We start from the raw sequence: 15,988 nt of genomic DNA on the forward strand, positions 1-15,988 counted from the left end.
GACTCAAAAGTGATTGGTAATGAGATAAACATAGTTTAAATCAATAAGCCCCTAGATTATGGAGCATATAGCTACTTATATGCACACTGATAAGACAGTTTATTAATAATAACAAATAAGCAAGATATGAATAAAATGCCACTGCCCCAAATGGCACGTTTGTTTAGAACCTTTTCTTTCTGTTTGTCTCTTGAAATCTCCTAGAGCATAAACACTGAACAGATCCAATATTAATTAATTTATACTATCTATTTCACTTACATCGGCTGAAAATTAAAAGGCAATTTAAAAGGATAATATAATCAACCATGAAGACTAGTCTAATAATCACAAAAGCCCTGTGAGGTCAAATAGAATGATTGGTGCTTTATGAAAAAAGCCTTGTACAAAAATAATTATGCTGAAATTCACTAAGGCCTCACCACAATTAGAACAAAATGTACATATTTCCAAACTACTAAACTCAAATCATCCCCTTATATCTTGTATTTCTATAATATGTATTCAATATGTGGGTTTCAGAACATTTCAAAAAGTAGAAATACTTTACACCCTTTTCCAATTTTCTTTGATTTTTTTTTGCTCTGAGGATCTTAACAAGTAAAAATATCTTAAACCTGGTTTTAAATGCTTTCAATGATGGAACAGCATTAAATATTAAAAGACTTTCATGTCCTTTAACCATTTATTTCTACTACAATCCTATTGACATCAACTGTTTCCTATAAGGCAGACAGACAGGCATATATGCCTATATATCCATTTCTAAGTGGATGTTAACTCATGTCAGTGGTCGAGGCTAGGCATGAAATTCTGGAAGGAGGGTTTAAATAAGACACTTTGGGACTCACGAAATGATTAACCAAACATCTAAGGTCATTTCAAACTCTACAATTCCATGATTCTATTAACTACAGTTTAAATCTCTATCATCTCTGATTATAAGGCCTATAGCTGATTATGTATACCTATATTATAGATAGCCCACTTAAAAAAAAAAAAACAGTTAAAAAGGTGAATAACCCATTTATGGAGCTAAATATTTTATAAAGAAAACTACTTTTTCTGTTTCCCATTGAGTAAAGAAAGCACTTAAGACCAGTCTATGGCTTTCTTCTCAGTATGTTTGGAAAGAAAGATTGGTAACACATGCCATACCTCTACATCAGTGTCGTCAAATTGCAGAAGATAAGGGCTACAGTAATAAACTTTTTATTGAATACGCTATATCATTTGTACGTGTTAATTAAGGTATAAAAGATAATGGTAGTGTTTACTGTATAAAAAATTCCTGATAAATGTCATTCCTTACACTATACATGGTACCTAAATTATGTAAATCCACATACATGATTTTGACCTATATAACTTAATTTACATATATTCAAGAACATTATCCTTATATAAGATAATTGTCTGCCAGTATTGAACAGAATTCAATATAAAAAGGAGGCTTCAAAAAATTACCAAACCTAATTAGACCACTAAAGTATCAGGAGAATTACATATCTACAATGCTGTCCCCACAGATGGGAACCTGGCCTCAGAATACTGACAATATTCTCAAGCAGAAAACAATAAGTTACCACTTAAAAATAATTCTTGTGCTTCTGATCCAAGTGTCACTACAAATTCATACTTCTGATACCCAAGCTACTAAAAAATACTATTATATAAATATATATTAAGAAATTTAAAAAAAAAATAGTCTGCCTCAAAATTTGGAGTAACATCTCCATAGACAAGAAATGCAAACAATAAGTGGAGCCAGAGTGTGTGTTCAAAGAGCTCTGGGCAGAGAAAGAGGCAAAGGCAGGTGGATTTGGCCCATGTAGGTTTATAGAGACTTATGCTCCACTGGCCAGGTAAGCTGACAAAATCCTTCGCCAAGGACTGCAAGTCCAGGACCAATCAAGCTCTAGACTACACTGGTAGGTTGCTAGCCTCACCAAATCCTTATCCTCCATTCATGTCCCAGTGGAGGCACTTGGTCAACTACATATCTTAAATACTATTCGTTTCACCAATGAAAAATTACTTCTAACATCTTTTATTCTAATTAATGCACCCACTGGTGCAGATTGAGAGAGCAATATCTGAGGCATCAGTTGCCTCTAGAGTATAGAATCTTGATTAGAGTCTTTCAAATGTTAACTAACTACCCCTAGAGTGTGGATTCCTGATTAGGGTACTTCAACAATGTTAACTAAGCACCCCTAGGGTACAGATTAAATTACTTTAAAGAAAACTACAGACAATATAACATCCCACTCCTGAAAGGAGGCTGCCTAAGGTTATTGCCAACTGCTACTTAGGGCTATCATTTATAGGATCTAGGAGTTTTTACAGCCTCAAAACAGGGCTGGTTTCAAATCTGAGGTGGAGATGAATGCCACATTGCAGTGAGTTTGAAAGCACAGTAAATGTGCATAGGTCCTTCCATAAGTAAAAGTGGGCTAAGGGGAAATGATGGTTTTGTTTGTTTGTTTGTTTGTTTGTTTGCCTTGGGGGAAGGTAGAGTGGAAGGTTCGATTAAAATAAAAACAAACGAAACTAACATCTGCTGAATTAGTTTCCCTTGAGACAGTGCTTGATGTGCATTATCTCATTTAGAGCAAGAAGGATGTAACTTTGAAGATCAAAGAGTAGCAGCTAATAGAAGCTACTAAAAATATAACAGGGATACAGGGTAAGAGAAGAGACAAAAAAAAGATGAACTGATAGTTTATATTAATAGTCACTAAAATGTATTAGGTTGCAGCCCTTTGTTAATGTACGTTTTTGTAAGTTCAATTGCCCATGGAGACGGCATGGTGTAGTAAAAAGAAAGAAAGCTTAGCATCATACATTTTAGATTTGATTTTCATCTCCACCAGTTTCTAGTTGTATTATCTCTCTCAAGTCATGAAATCTTGCTAGGTCTCAATTTCTTCATCTGTAAAGTGACGATAACATTATCTACAGCATTATGCACATTAAATGAGATGTGACATTAAAACACAAAAACAAACCAAAAGAAAGTAAAAACATCATTTTAAAACTTCTAACTTTAGGAAATTTTGGGTTGCTGAAGACAATGGTAGCTGCTTAGGTCCTCATCTCTCCATATTTCTTCCAAAAACAGCATAGACTGTCAAGCATGCCCTTCAGATAACTTGAAGAAACTGCCCCGAATTCAAAACAACTACAAATAAAAATAAGAAAAAACCACCTAATCTCAGCAAGTGATCTCTCATGCTCCTTTCACTCATGCTCGGCCACAAGTTGCAAACAAAGGTAGACTGGGGAAAACTGTGATGAAGAAACAAGAAGGGAGCTAAAGATGAACCTAAGATTGATCTAAAACAATTGCTAGAAAAAGTCCACCCTAAGTTTTGAAATACTAAAAATTAACTAAGCAAATTAGAGCATGAACTATAGGTTAAAAAAAAAAAGCAGACACAACTTGAAGGAATAATGTTTGAGACACATCGTTTCTAGAAGAGAAATAAGACAAAAATAGACAAATGCCCTTTGGCATTTGGATGGTGATAGCAGAAAAAAGAAAAGGAAAAATTGGGGATCCTACAAGAGTCAAAATTCTAAGAACAACCTTCCCCCATCAAAACAAACAAAAAAGTCTACTAAAGTATCTAGATTTTGCTATAGTGACAGAAGAGGGAGCCAATGAGCTAAGATTCCTATAAACACCCCAATACCATAAAAATGAGCAGAAAAATGAACAGATTGATATAGAGGTGTATCAAAAAAATTTCAGGAAATCAAATGGACATCAACAGAGGAAAATTCCTGTAATAAAACAACCATAAAACACAAGAAAACTACATGACAATACTCCAGATGGAATTAATATACTCAAATCAGAATTTGTGGAAATAAAAAGCCACCTTAAGTCAAAAATCCAAAAACTAAGAACACACATGAACAAGTGAAGGTGTAAGAAGAAAACTGACAAAACTCAGTTAATATGTGAAAGAAAAAGACAAAATTATCTCATACATGAAAAATAATGTATAAAATACCCAAGGGAGAATAAACTCAAATGAATATTTTATAAAGGGTATTGAGGAAATACAAAGAACTAAAACAGGAAATAAAAGGAGCTATAAAGAAATAAGAAGATCAAAGAGAAAGTTGTAGAAATGGAAGCCAGGAAAAGAAAAAAGTAACATTAGAAGAAAAACAAATAATAGAACTAATACTTCAAATAAAAACCAAGAAAACTTACCCAAAAATAAAAGTCTTGAATTTACAAAATGAGAGTCTACTGGGTATCACGTAAATTAACCCCCCAAAATATCAACGTCAAGACATATCCTACTAAAACTATTCAATTCCTCAGCTAAAAAGTCCTCACATCCTACATGATCAAGTAACTTACGAGGGCAAAAAAATTAGATTGGCATCAGAATTTTCATAAAACACACATAGCTTTTTACAAAAAAAGCTCAATAAGCAAAAGTATAAAGCAAGGAATTTATACCCACTCAAGCTGTCCTTTAAATAACAAGGCTATAAGTAAAAAAGTATTTTTCTTTTTTAAATTTTTTTCTCTTTTATTATGGTGACATTAACAAAATCTATTAGGTTTCAGGTGTATGACTATCTATATCCAGATAGATAGATAGATAGATAGATAGATAGATAGATAGATAGATAGACAGACAGACAGACAGACAGACAGACAGATATAGATGATAGACAGACATAGTTATTGCTTTGTATGTTCACTGCCCGTAGTTAGATGTCTTTCTGTCACCATATATTTGACCCTTTTTACTCCGTCTTCCTCCCTACCCTCTGGTAACCACTAGTCTATTGTCCATGTCCATGAAGTCTTTTGTCCTGTTTTGCTTTTAGGTTTATATCCCACATATAAGTGATATCATGTGATTTTCAACTTTTTCTGTCTGGCTTATTTCGCTTAGCATGATTATCTCAAGGTCCATCCATGTTGTCGCAAATGGTAGTATTTCATCTCTTCATATGGCTGAGTAATATTCCATTGTATATATGTGCCACAGCTTCTTTAGCCAATCATCTATTGTAGGACACTTCGGTTGCTTCCATGTCTTGGCCACCATGAAAATGCTGCCATGAACATCAGCATGCAAATATCTTTTTCAGATATGGGTCTTCAAGTCTTTGGGGGTAAATACCCAGTAGAGGGATTATTGGATCATACGGTAGATCAATTCTTATTTTTTTGAGGAATCTCCATACTGTTCTCTATAGTGGCTGTACCAATTTGCAGTCCCACCAGCAGTGTATGAGGGATCCTTTTTCTCCGCATAACAACTATTCTAACAGGTGTGAGATAGTGCTTCCTTGTGGTTTAGATTTGCATTTCCCTAATAGCAAGTGAAGTTGAACATCTTTTCAGATAATTGTTGGCCATTTGTATGTCTTCTTGGGAGAAGAGTCTGTTCAGGTCCTCTGCTCATTTTTAATTGGATTGTTTTCTTGTTGTTATTGAGTTTATGAGTTCTTTGTATATTTTGAATATTAGGCCCTTATCGGAGGCGTTGCTTGTAAATATATTTTCTCATTCAGATGGTTGTCTCTTTACCTTGTTGATGGCTTCTTTTGCTGTGCAGAAGCTTTTTACTTTGATATAGTCCCATTCATTTATTTTTGCTTTTACTTCCCTTGCCTTTGAGGTCAAATTCATAAAATTCTCTCTAAGTCCAAGGTCCCTGAGTTTAATTCTTATGTTTTCTTCTATGCAATTTATTGTTTCAGGTCTTATACTCAGATCTTCAATCTATTTTGAGTTAATTTTAGTATATGATAATAGACAACAGTCTAGTTTTATTCTTTTGCAGGTGGCTTTCCAGTTTTCCCAGCACCATTTATTGAAGAAGCTTTCCTTTCTCCACTGTATGTTTTTGGCTCTTTTGTCGAAAATTATTTGCCCATAAAAACATGGGTTTTCTTCTGGACTCTTGATTCTGATCCACTGGCCCGTGTGCCTGTTTTTCTGCCAATATCATGCTGTTTTGATTATTGCCGCTTTGTAGTATAGTTTGAAGTCGGGCAGAGTGATGCCTTCAGCCTCGTTCTAAAAGAGTATTTTTCAATGGAAGGAATTCTGCACCTTCTCTTCTTGAGGAATCTTTTAGATGAGCTTCATCCAATTGAAAAAAACTGAGAAAGTCTCAGCAAAAAGACAGATGAGCACTTAAAATATTTAAATAAAGGTTTAAAACAAAACAAAAGCGAGAGTATGGATGAATGCCAACTATACAAAAATAGTATGTTGTGAAAAAGTAAAAATAATGCAACTAAAGATTGGCAGAAGAGAGGAAAAAGAAAAAGTATATTGTTGTTATCTAGGAAATGGATGAGAATTAAAGGATACTAATAAAAACAAAAATCTGAGAGTTAAAAGTTACAGAAAAAAGAGGCTAGGAATATTTTCAATGGTTTTTAAATATATTAAAAGACAACCACTAGAAAAAAAACTCTTTCTAAACCAAAGATTTTATAAAAAGCAAAGAACTGATATCTCAGAAACATAGCAAAGATACACATATTTATAAAGTAGTACGACACAGTTGAGACAAATCTATCAGTCATATCAATATATTCAAATGGATCCAACTGGCCTATAAAATTTTCAATTTGACTCAAAGCAAGGACAACCTATATACTATACACATATCTAAAACAAATTTAGAGAAGCAAGAAATATAGAACAAACCAATGTAAACCACTCAAAAAGCATTAACCATAACAAAGAAAAGCATGTTTAATACCAAAAGCCACAATTCACAATAAAGCTATAACACTTATGACTATTTATGTACCAAATAAAACAGAAACCACCTTTTGAAACAAAGGTGATACATAGAGGAAAAACACACTAACAGAAAATTTTAATACAACACAAAAATAAAGGAGACAGAAGACCTAAACATCATAATTAAACAAGATAAATCTTACGGATATATATCAAACTCGACTCTTAATAATAATTAACCTTTTTCTAAAGTGCCCATGGGACATTCACAAAAATTGATCATATGTTAAGTCACAAAGAAAATGTCAGCAAGTTGCATAAAGTAGAAATATTACAAACACCACTCCCTGAATACAGTGCAACGAAACCAGAAGTACTAAGAAAAACAAAACAAACACAAAGGCCCTTTCATCTTTAAATTTAAAATTCTTCTACTAAAAACACTTGAAACACAGACTGAAATAAGACACTATCTTTTTTAAAAAATGATAATGAAAATACCACATATTAATGTCTATAGGATACATTTAGTGTTGATGAGAGGAAAATTAGTAGCATTGAACACTTATCAGTGAAAATCAGAGAAACATAATTTCAATTTCTGCTTAGAAAAAAAGCATGAAGAAGGAAAGAATAAAGATAAAAGACAATAATGAGGTAGAGAATAGAATATACATTATCTAATCAATATATCCAAATCCTGGTTATTTCTGGAAAATAAAAAACATACTAGACAAACCTCTAGGTCCTTTGATCAAGAAGAGAAGGGAGATAGCACAAATAAATGACAAAAAGGAAACAAAAAATTTCAAAACCATAATACTTTATAGACCCATATATATAATTGATCAACTAAATGAAATGAATAATTTCCTATAAAAATACAGATTATTAAAATTTACCCCACTAGAGATAGAATGCTTAAGAGAACAATTTACATAGAAGTAGAGAAAATTATTGAGAAATAAAAAGTGAAAAATTAAAAAGTACGATAGGGTAATTCCCAAACATTCAAACATCAGATAGTCCCAATGCTCGATAAACTATTGTGATGAAGGACAAGGCAAATTCCCGAGTGGGAGGGAAACGAAGCCCTGAACTGAGAGAATTCTTTCTATACTGTTGGCGGAGAGTACAGAAAGAATTCAACACACACCCCAAAGTTAGAGAAGGGTTAACACTCCACAGACAGAGCGTGGTCTCTCAGAGGCAGACAGTGAGAGAGCCTAAGAGAGACTCAGAAAGACAAGGACAATAGAAAGAGACAAGAACAGTGAGAGAGTAAAGGTACTGAGAGACACCCAGAGAAAGACACTGAGAGAGACAGAGTAAAGACAGTGAGAGGGAATTCAGTGTATATATCATTCTTTAGTTCCTGTGAGTTACAGTTTAAAGACTTAGTTTACCCATTTCCTTTGATATGGACGTACAGTGAGGAAGGGTAAGAGCATGGAGCATGAAAAGGAAAGAATAGGTAGCATGAAAGGCCTGCTGACAGCTCCCAGAATTTAATCTATAGGTTCTCTATGCTTTTAGCCATAGGGAATGAACAATTTTATCCTGTGTAGGCAGCCACTTAAAGACTTTTTCCTGTTTCCCCTTCACAGGAGTGAGAAATAAGTTGTTAGTAACCCCAGCAGAAATCTTCCTTTGTTCTGCAGGTGTCCCTGTGGCCTGGCTGCAGGGCTGATCAGCATATTGCAGTCTCTGAATATAGCTTGATTTAACTTTTTAGTTCTCTTGCTTCCTCCCTACATTACTTCCAGAAAATTGAAAATGAAGGAAAACTTCCTAATTCCTTTTATGAAGCAAATTATTACACTGAAACTAAAATATAACAAGATTTAGACTACAAGCCAATATCACTCAGGAACACCTATATATAAATCTTAAATTAACTACTAGCAAACAGAATTCAACACCACATTGAGAAAATACACCATGGTCAAGAGGGATTTATTCTAGGAATGAAAAATTGATTCAACATTAGGAAATCCATTATCAATAGAATTAAAAATTAAAAAATGATAAAAGACATAATAACCATTCACAAAAGATATACAAAAATGGGCTTTAAACATGAGAAAAATTGTTCGACCCAACTCACCATCAGAGAAATGCCAATTAAACAATATTGTGATATTATTTTCACCTATCAAATTGGCAAAAATGAAAAAGTATGACAACACATTCTTTAGCAAGGCAGTGGGGATACAAGCAGTCTCATACACTGTTGGTGGGAATGCAAACTGACGCAACTCTTCTGAAGAACTCGTTAATGCCAGAAAAAACACACATGGGCTTCTCTTTTGATTGAGTTATCCCTCTTCTAGATACTTACCCTACTGATACACCTCCAATAATAAGAAAATACATATGCACAAGATTATTCATTGTATCATTGCTTGCAACAATACTCATATATTAGAGGATGGTTGAACTATGGTAAATAGACACAACAAAGTACTATTCAAGTGTAAAAAGAAACCTAAATCTCTATGAATATGGAGTGATTTCCCAGATATATTATAAAGTGAAAAGAGCAAAATATAAGAGTATCTATAGTATACTACCCTTCATTGAAGAAAGATGTAAGAAAAAACATATCTGCTCTTTTGTGCCAAAAGAAACACAGTAAAGATAAACTAGAAACTAACAAAATTGATTATATGAGATGGGTAAAAACAGAACAGAAAAATGATTAGCATCTACTTAACTTTTTTACATATTAATGGAGAAAGAAATGGCCCGATAAAAACTGGGCAAACAAAAGACAAATCACAAGAGACCCAAAAGGTCCAAATACATAGAAAGATTCTCAATACCACTAGAAACCAGAGAAATGCTTTAAAATAACTTAAACTGAATAAAAACAAAACTTGTCAGATATGTCAAACTCAATTTGCAGAAATTAAAGTCCAACAAAGCCAATTTTAAGGGCAAGAAGTAGAGAAACAAAAGCTCGCACACAGAGCTCAGAGGAATCTACCTTGGTATAAGCACTTTAAAAAGCCATTTGGCAAGAAAAGTTTAAAATGCACAACATTCTTATATGTATGCACACACGACCCTAAGAAAAGGGATTCCCCACCTTTAGGACATCATAGTCCATACAGAAAATAACAGTACTTACACAGTACAACTAGGGTAAATGGAGGTGGCTGCATGTGACTAAAGAGGACTTGCATAGAGATTCTAACCACCCAAGACCCAACTAGCTACCCCAAAGGCTGAAAGGTTCAATATCTCAGATATACCTATAATCCATTCCCAAGAAATCAGGGGTTGCGCAGCTCTGTCCTACAGAAATATGTACAAGAATACTCATTGCCCTAGGTCCCTAATTATGAAAAACTGGAAACAACTTATACCTTATCTACAGGGGAATGGTTAGTGATCTATTTTATAATAAAATGCCACAAGGTAGTTAAAATTTAAAAACTAGAGCTATACTGTCACATAAGAAAATCCAAAAAAATTAGATGTTGAATGAAAAACCCAAGTAGTAGAATGATATGTTGTTGGATACAAGTAAATTAAGTAAATCATACAATTAAAATTAAGTAAATAAGTATACTGTTATTCAATTTACTTAAGCCTTAAATATTCAAATGAATAGTCTGTATAAATATAAACATATGTGCATTGTTTATATATAAATATACACATATATAAACTATAGTTTCTATGTTTACAAATGCGCAACAGTACACATATACACACATGATAAAGGAACGAAGACATACAGGAAAAGATAAAGAATAATTTCAAAATAGCAGTTACCGCTGGAGTAAAAGAGAAAAGAAAGGAATTGAAGAAGAATTCAAATTCACATAATCACCGGGGGCTTCGATTGTACCTGTAATTTTTCATTTTTTAAAAAAAGGAGTATCTTAAGTGAATATAGAAAAATATTAACATTTACTAATCTAGTATATAGTGGTGGTTATATCTATAATGTATATGGAAGTATACAGTGGTGGTTATATTTATATATATGGTTATTTCTATATATATTCATATATATCTATATATGGTTATTTCTATGTATTCATATATCTCTGATAAATGAACAATATATTTATATTTATAATAGATATATTTTATATACTGAAAAAATAAACTCTAGCCTTGCTTCACTTTTACTTTAGAAATATTTGAGCTATTAATTTTATTTTTGCCTATCTTGTACATATTCCTCGATTGTATGACGAATGATAGAAATCAACAGATACTTCATACGAACGAATGCAAGATACTTGAGGAACAGCTGTTAAAATGCCTTGGGAGACTCCAACCTGAAGACAGAAGTAACTCAAATATTTTGGAGAATCAGATCTTCATTATTCTAGACATGTGAGTTCCAAGGAAAGAAACTTTATCTCCTTTTATGTTGCGTTTTATAGCTCCGACCCCAACTAGAAACAATTTTTAAAATGTCAGACCCCAAATTCTTAAGATAAATATTAAGTCTCAGAATGAGACTATGAATCAAATACACAGCAAGAAAACAGCGGCAAAAAAAGAAAATGATTTAATTTGTGCTCTCTTTAGGTTTTATTGCCTAACCTGAGCTGGTACCAAACAGAAAAGAAGTCCAGTTTCATTACAGTTATGTTCACAGCAATCCCAGCAGGAACGTGAATAAAATAAATAAAGAAGCCACAAATGAAATGCCTGTGTACTCTGGGAGTAATTGCTCAGTCGAAATGTTCCATAGGCAGTATGCCAAATGAAAGGACTTACTGAGAATCCAAAAGCTTAAACCAACATTTTCCTACAATTATTGGCTTTTTTCCACACTTTTCCCATCCTTCAACTCAAGTTATAGTTGAATTACTACATCTAAATTACGCATTAGTTTCTCTGTAAATTACAAAATACTGTGACTGGTGAAAATAGAAAAAAAGGCTTGCAAAATACATCCCTTACATATTTAGAGTGGGAATAGCATGAGGCCAGTCACCGACGATTAATTACCATCGTGGTTGAACCTGGACCAATCACTCAACCTCCCTGGATTCAATTGCCATATTTATAAAATGAGTTTTAAAAATATATGATTAACTGGAGAGTATAACAGTTTTTCATATGTTTACTAGCACAGATGTCTTCGTATGCAAACTGCCGGTTCATATTTTTGCCTATTTTTCTATTAGCTTGTTTTATTTATTTATAGGGGTTCTTTATATATTCTTGATACTTAACCTCTGACAGGCCAATCTTTCCATATATATGGCCTCTTCTGTGAATTGCCCATTATTTGCCCAGCTATTTATTATGCCATTTCTTTTCTTCATTAGGAAGGTAAGTGGATGCTAATCATTTTTCTCTTAATAGGTTTCTGCCAATCTGTGCCTTGATTTTGCATTTTATGTTTTACTTTTTAAGTAGATGATGCATACACATTTATAATTCTATATTTTTATGATAACCTAAATATTTAATAATATACTTAAATGCGAGATATATACAATAATCATATTGATAATGACAACAGTACTGGTCCTAACTACCTCACAGGACTGTTGCAACAGTTGAACAATATATCTTGCGAAATGTAACACAAACTGACAGAAAATCTCTCACAGAAAAGTCGCTCACAACTCTACCTCTAAATAAGACGTGAAAAATGACTCATTCACAAGCAATCAAAACTCTCATTTAATTAATACTAATATGAAAGTTCTAAGGAATTACCACCAACCTTAATTTATGGCACCACATTGGGAGATCTGGTATACCCAGGGATTCCTTATTGGAATTCCCCACATAAAAACGTCAGTTCTAATGGATTACACCCTCAATCCTACTATTTCACGAGATGAGAGGGGAGCTTTAAGACCGTCCGTTAAACTCGCTGCAGAAAATGACTACTATTTTCTAGGCTGACCTGCAGAGCACTTTACAAATAGACTCTTAGGACTTACTGTTCATTATTAATAAAACAAAATTTCTGCCTTTTATTATAGTATATTTCATCAGCCACACATTTTTATGTGTACTTAGTAACATTTTATGCAGTTCTCTACATTTTTTACATCTTCCTCATTTATACAATCCCCTTTAATAGTGTGACCCAGATTAATATAGTCCTAAAGACTAAAACTGCAATGACTTAAAAAGACTTCACACATAATTTCAAGAAAGTCAAATTTCTACACATTGGCTCCCAAAGATAACATAAGTCAGAAAATAGGCAGTGCAGAGTGTGATAGGCAGAATAGTGACACCAGAAAGATATTCAGGTCCTCATCTCCAGAATCTGTGAATGTCACCTTACATGGCAAAGGAAACTTCACAGATGTGATTAAGGTTAAGGACCTTGAGATGGGGAGAGTATCCAGAATTATCCAGGTGGGAATCAATCTAATCACAGGAGTCCTTAAAACAGGAATAAGGACGCAGAACAGTAGGTCAGAGAGATGCGATGTGAGAAGGATGTGACCGTCGCTGGTGTTGAACATGGAGGAAGGGGACCACAATTCAAGGAGAGCGGCAGCCTCTGGGAGCAGGAAGAGGCAAGGAAATGGATTCTCCCAGAGAGCATCCCTGCCTACATCTTCATTTTAGCCCAACGATACTCATACTGGACTTCAAACCTACAAAGCTATAGAATAATAAATTTATGTTGTGGTAATTCATTATGGCAGCAATAGAAAATTAATGCACAGAGCATACCTAGCTTATTTGCCAGGAAAAAAACGGAGCATACTCTGGAACCCAAATCCTGATTTGAAATCACAGTTCTACTACTTGTCAGCTATGTCAACCTAAACCACTATTAACCCTCCCTCAGCTTTGCATACTCATCTGTGAAACAGGGCTAACAATACAGTAAGTCCTCACTTAATGCCATCGATATGTTCTGCAACTTTAAGCAAAACACTATATAACAAAACCAACTTTACAACAGGATAACTGATATAAGCAAGAGTTAAGTTCCTATGCACCTCATCTACGTAAACCAAAACATTATTCAAAGACCTGCTATAGTTCCTAACTCAAAAGACTATTGAAGTACTAAATGAGTTAATCTATGTAACGCATTTAAAATACTGTTTCGCAGATAGAAGGCACTAAACACATCTTAACTATGCTATTATTGATTTTAATCAATAATTAACCATTAATAATTTTCGGTCACCCATAGAAAAATCACGTGATCAACAGTCTTCAAAGCAGTCAAGGAAATGAGCCCTTCTAAAAAGAAAGGTCTGTACACATATCTACCAGCAGTCTGCATAATGGTCCCAGCCCCACCGAACTACCACGTGGCTTCAAGAGTCACTACCAATAATGAAGGAACAGACTGCCAAAGTCACAGTGTCAACAAGAAATCTACTAAGTGATAAACGCTAACAAAGAGCCTAATGGAAAAAATACCCATCAAAAAGTTAAGAGCTGTCTTATTAAAAATAACAGATGTGGCAAAATTAGTTTCTACTGAAATTTTCCATAATTGGCATTTTTCAGCTTGTTGGTATTTATACAGCACTTTTCATTTGCAAAACACCTGCCCTATCATTTCTTCATAAAATTAAAATTTTATTTCACTTGCCTACTGACTCAGCAACATTTACACGAAGTGACATAACCGGGCTAAGCAATGACGATTCGCAGTATAAAAACAAGCTACAACAACTGGTAATTTCCACAAAAGCTAGAGGTAAGATATAAATCAGATGTTTAGATATATTTTCTGTTTCATAATTCCACACACTACAACAGGTCATACAGTGTCAAAACCCAAAGAATAGCAACTCTATATCAGAAAGAGGGAGAAAACAAAACCTTTTAACTCCAGGAAGAGGCTTGAGTACAAATCTTTGTAAAGTACCATATAAAAACCAGTGTTTGGGTTTTTTCAAGATCAGTAACCAAGAAAACTAATAGAAAAATGTATTATAAAATAATCCCTAAGGTAAAAGCAATAAACTTCAAGATTCCAAGCCTAAAAATCCATAAAATTTACTTAAATGATATTTTAAAAGGTAATTAATATGCCCCAACAACATATTGTTAGGCTCTCAAAAATTAATAAGTGTTTCAATTGTTTACACAAAACGAATTGATCAAATCCAAATTATTTTTCTACCTTTTCATTATTTCAAACTCTATAGGACTATTGAGCTACAAGAACTAGGAGAACTAATTTTATCTGAAAAGCCAATGATAATCGACTGTACTATTTCTTTAAAAGGCACTGAGGACTTTGGCTGTCAAAGGAATGGAACCTGCAGGGCATCCCACAAGACATCCAGTCCCCTTCTCCCCAACCCAAAGCGGCAAGAGCAGAGAAACTAAGCTCTCTGCAGAGACTGAGCTGAACTCTTTGATGGGCAGGTTGCAAGTCATACCAGAACTCCTCTAAATATTTGCATCCAGATTCAAAGTATAACCTCCCTTCCCCAAATTTAAATATAAGCCAAAATGGCTCTCCTTTATCTTATTCAAGAGAGTATCAGAAAAGGAACATGATTAGTTTGTGGCTATGTCCTCAAAGTGCATCATGTGTGTATGGGTGTGTTTACAGGCACATACTGAAGTGGAGAGGCCACCGGAAGATGCAGGAGTCAAGATACAAATCAGAGATCACACACTCAAAGAACCAGACAGGGAATATAATACATGAAGTAGCTGGGTAAAAGCTAACAGGAGCAACAGAGGTTCTTGCAAGAATGGAAAACACATACTCCATCAAAAAGCATTCAAATTCAACTTCAGAAAAATAAACAGAGCCAATAAAATAAAGCACATCCACAGTTTGACTCAGCAGGCAGGACAGATTCAGCTGTCAGTCTTTAACCCTGATAAATTCAACAGGTCCCACCAATCATCTTGTCTTATTCCCTCTGAGGGTGGCAAAGGGCTCATCACAGGCCCCAAGGCAACAACCTCAGGATGTCCTGGTCTTTGTCCAAGAACTGCAGCACACTAAAAAGAAGTTTAGTGGCTAGAGAATTAAATACTTACCACTTGAGCTTCCAGGAGTAGAAAACTGAGACGTATCAAGGAATTTTCGAGGAGTGGGAAGGTTTGTAACATCCATCAGAGGACCAGGAGAAGCATCTTTCACAAGGGAGCTGAAGGGGAAAGGTAGTAGTAGTTACCACTTTCTCCAAAACCAACTTAAGTCCTACTACATGCCAGTCCTTTATCACTTCCTTTTTGTCATGAGCCCTCTTCACACTGTGACTTTAAATATCTCCCACGTATATTTCTTGTAAAGTGGCGATTGTCACA

General features: G+C 34.2%; 1 protein-coding gene across 2 annotated transcripts in view; it reads right to left on the reverse strand.

Annotated features, from left to right (window-relative positions):
- Nucleotides 1-15,988, reverse strand: part of EXOC4 (exocyst complex component 4) — a 675,009-nt gene that overhangs the window by 603,300 nt on the left and 55,721 nt on the right. For both annotated transcript variants that reach the window (XM_011359538.2, XM_023530309.1), the window contains exon 5: nucleotides 15,719-15,828. In XM_011359538.2, coding sequence (XP_011357840.1) covers nucleotides 15,719-15,828 — 110 coding nt within the window. The remainder of the gene's footprint in view (nucleotides 1-15,718; nucleotides 15,829-15,988) is intronic.

Source organism: Pteropus vampyrus, unplaced genomic scaffold, assembly GCF_000151845.1.
Source record: "Pteropus vampyrus isolate Shadow unplaced genomic scaffold, Pvam_2.0 Scaffold48, whole genome shotgun sequence".
Taxonomy (NCBI): domain Eukaryota; kingdom Metazoa; phylum Chordata; class Mammalia; order Chiroptera; family Pteropodidae; genus Pteropus; species Pteropus vampyrus.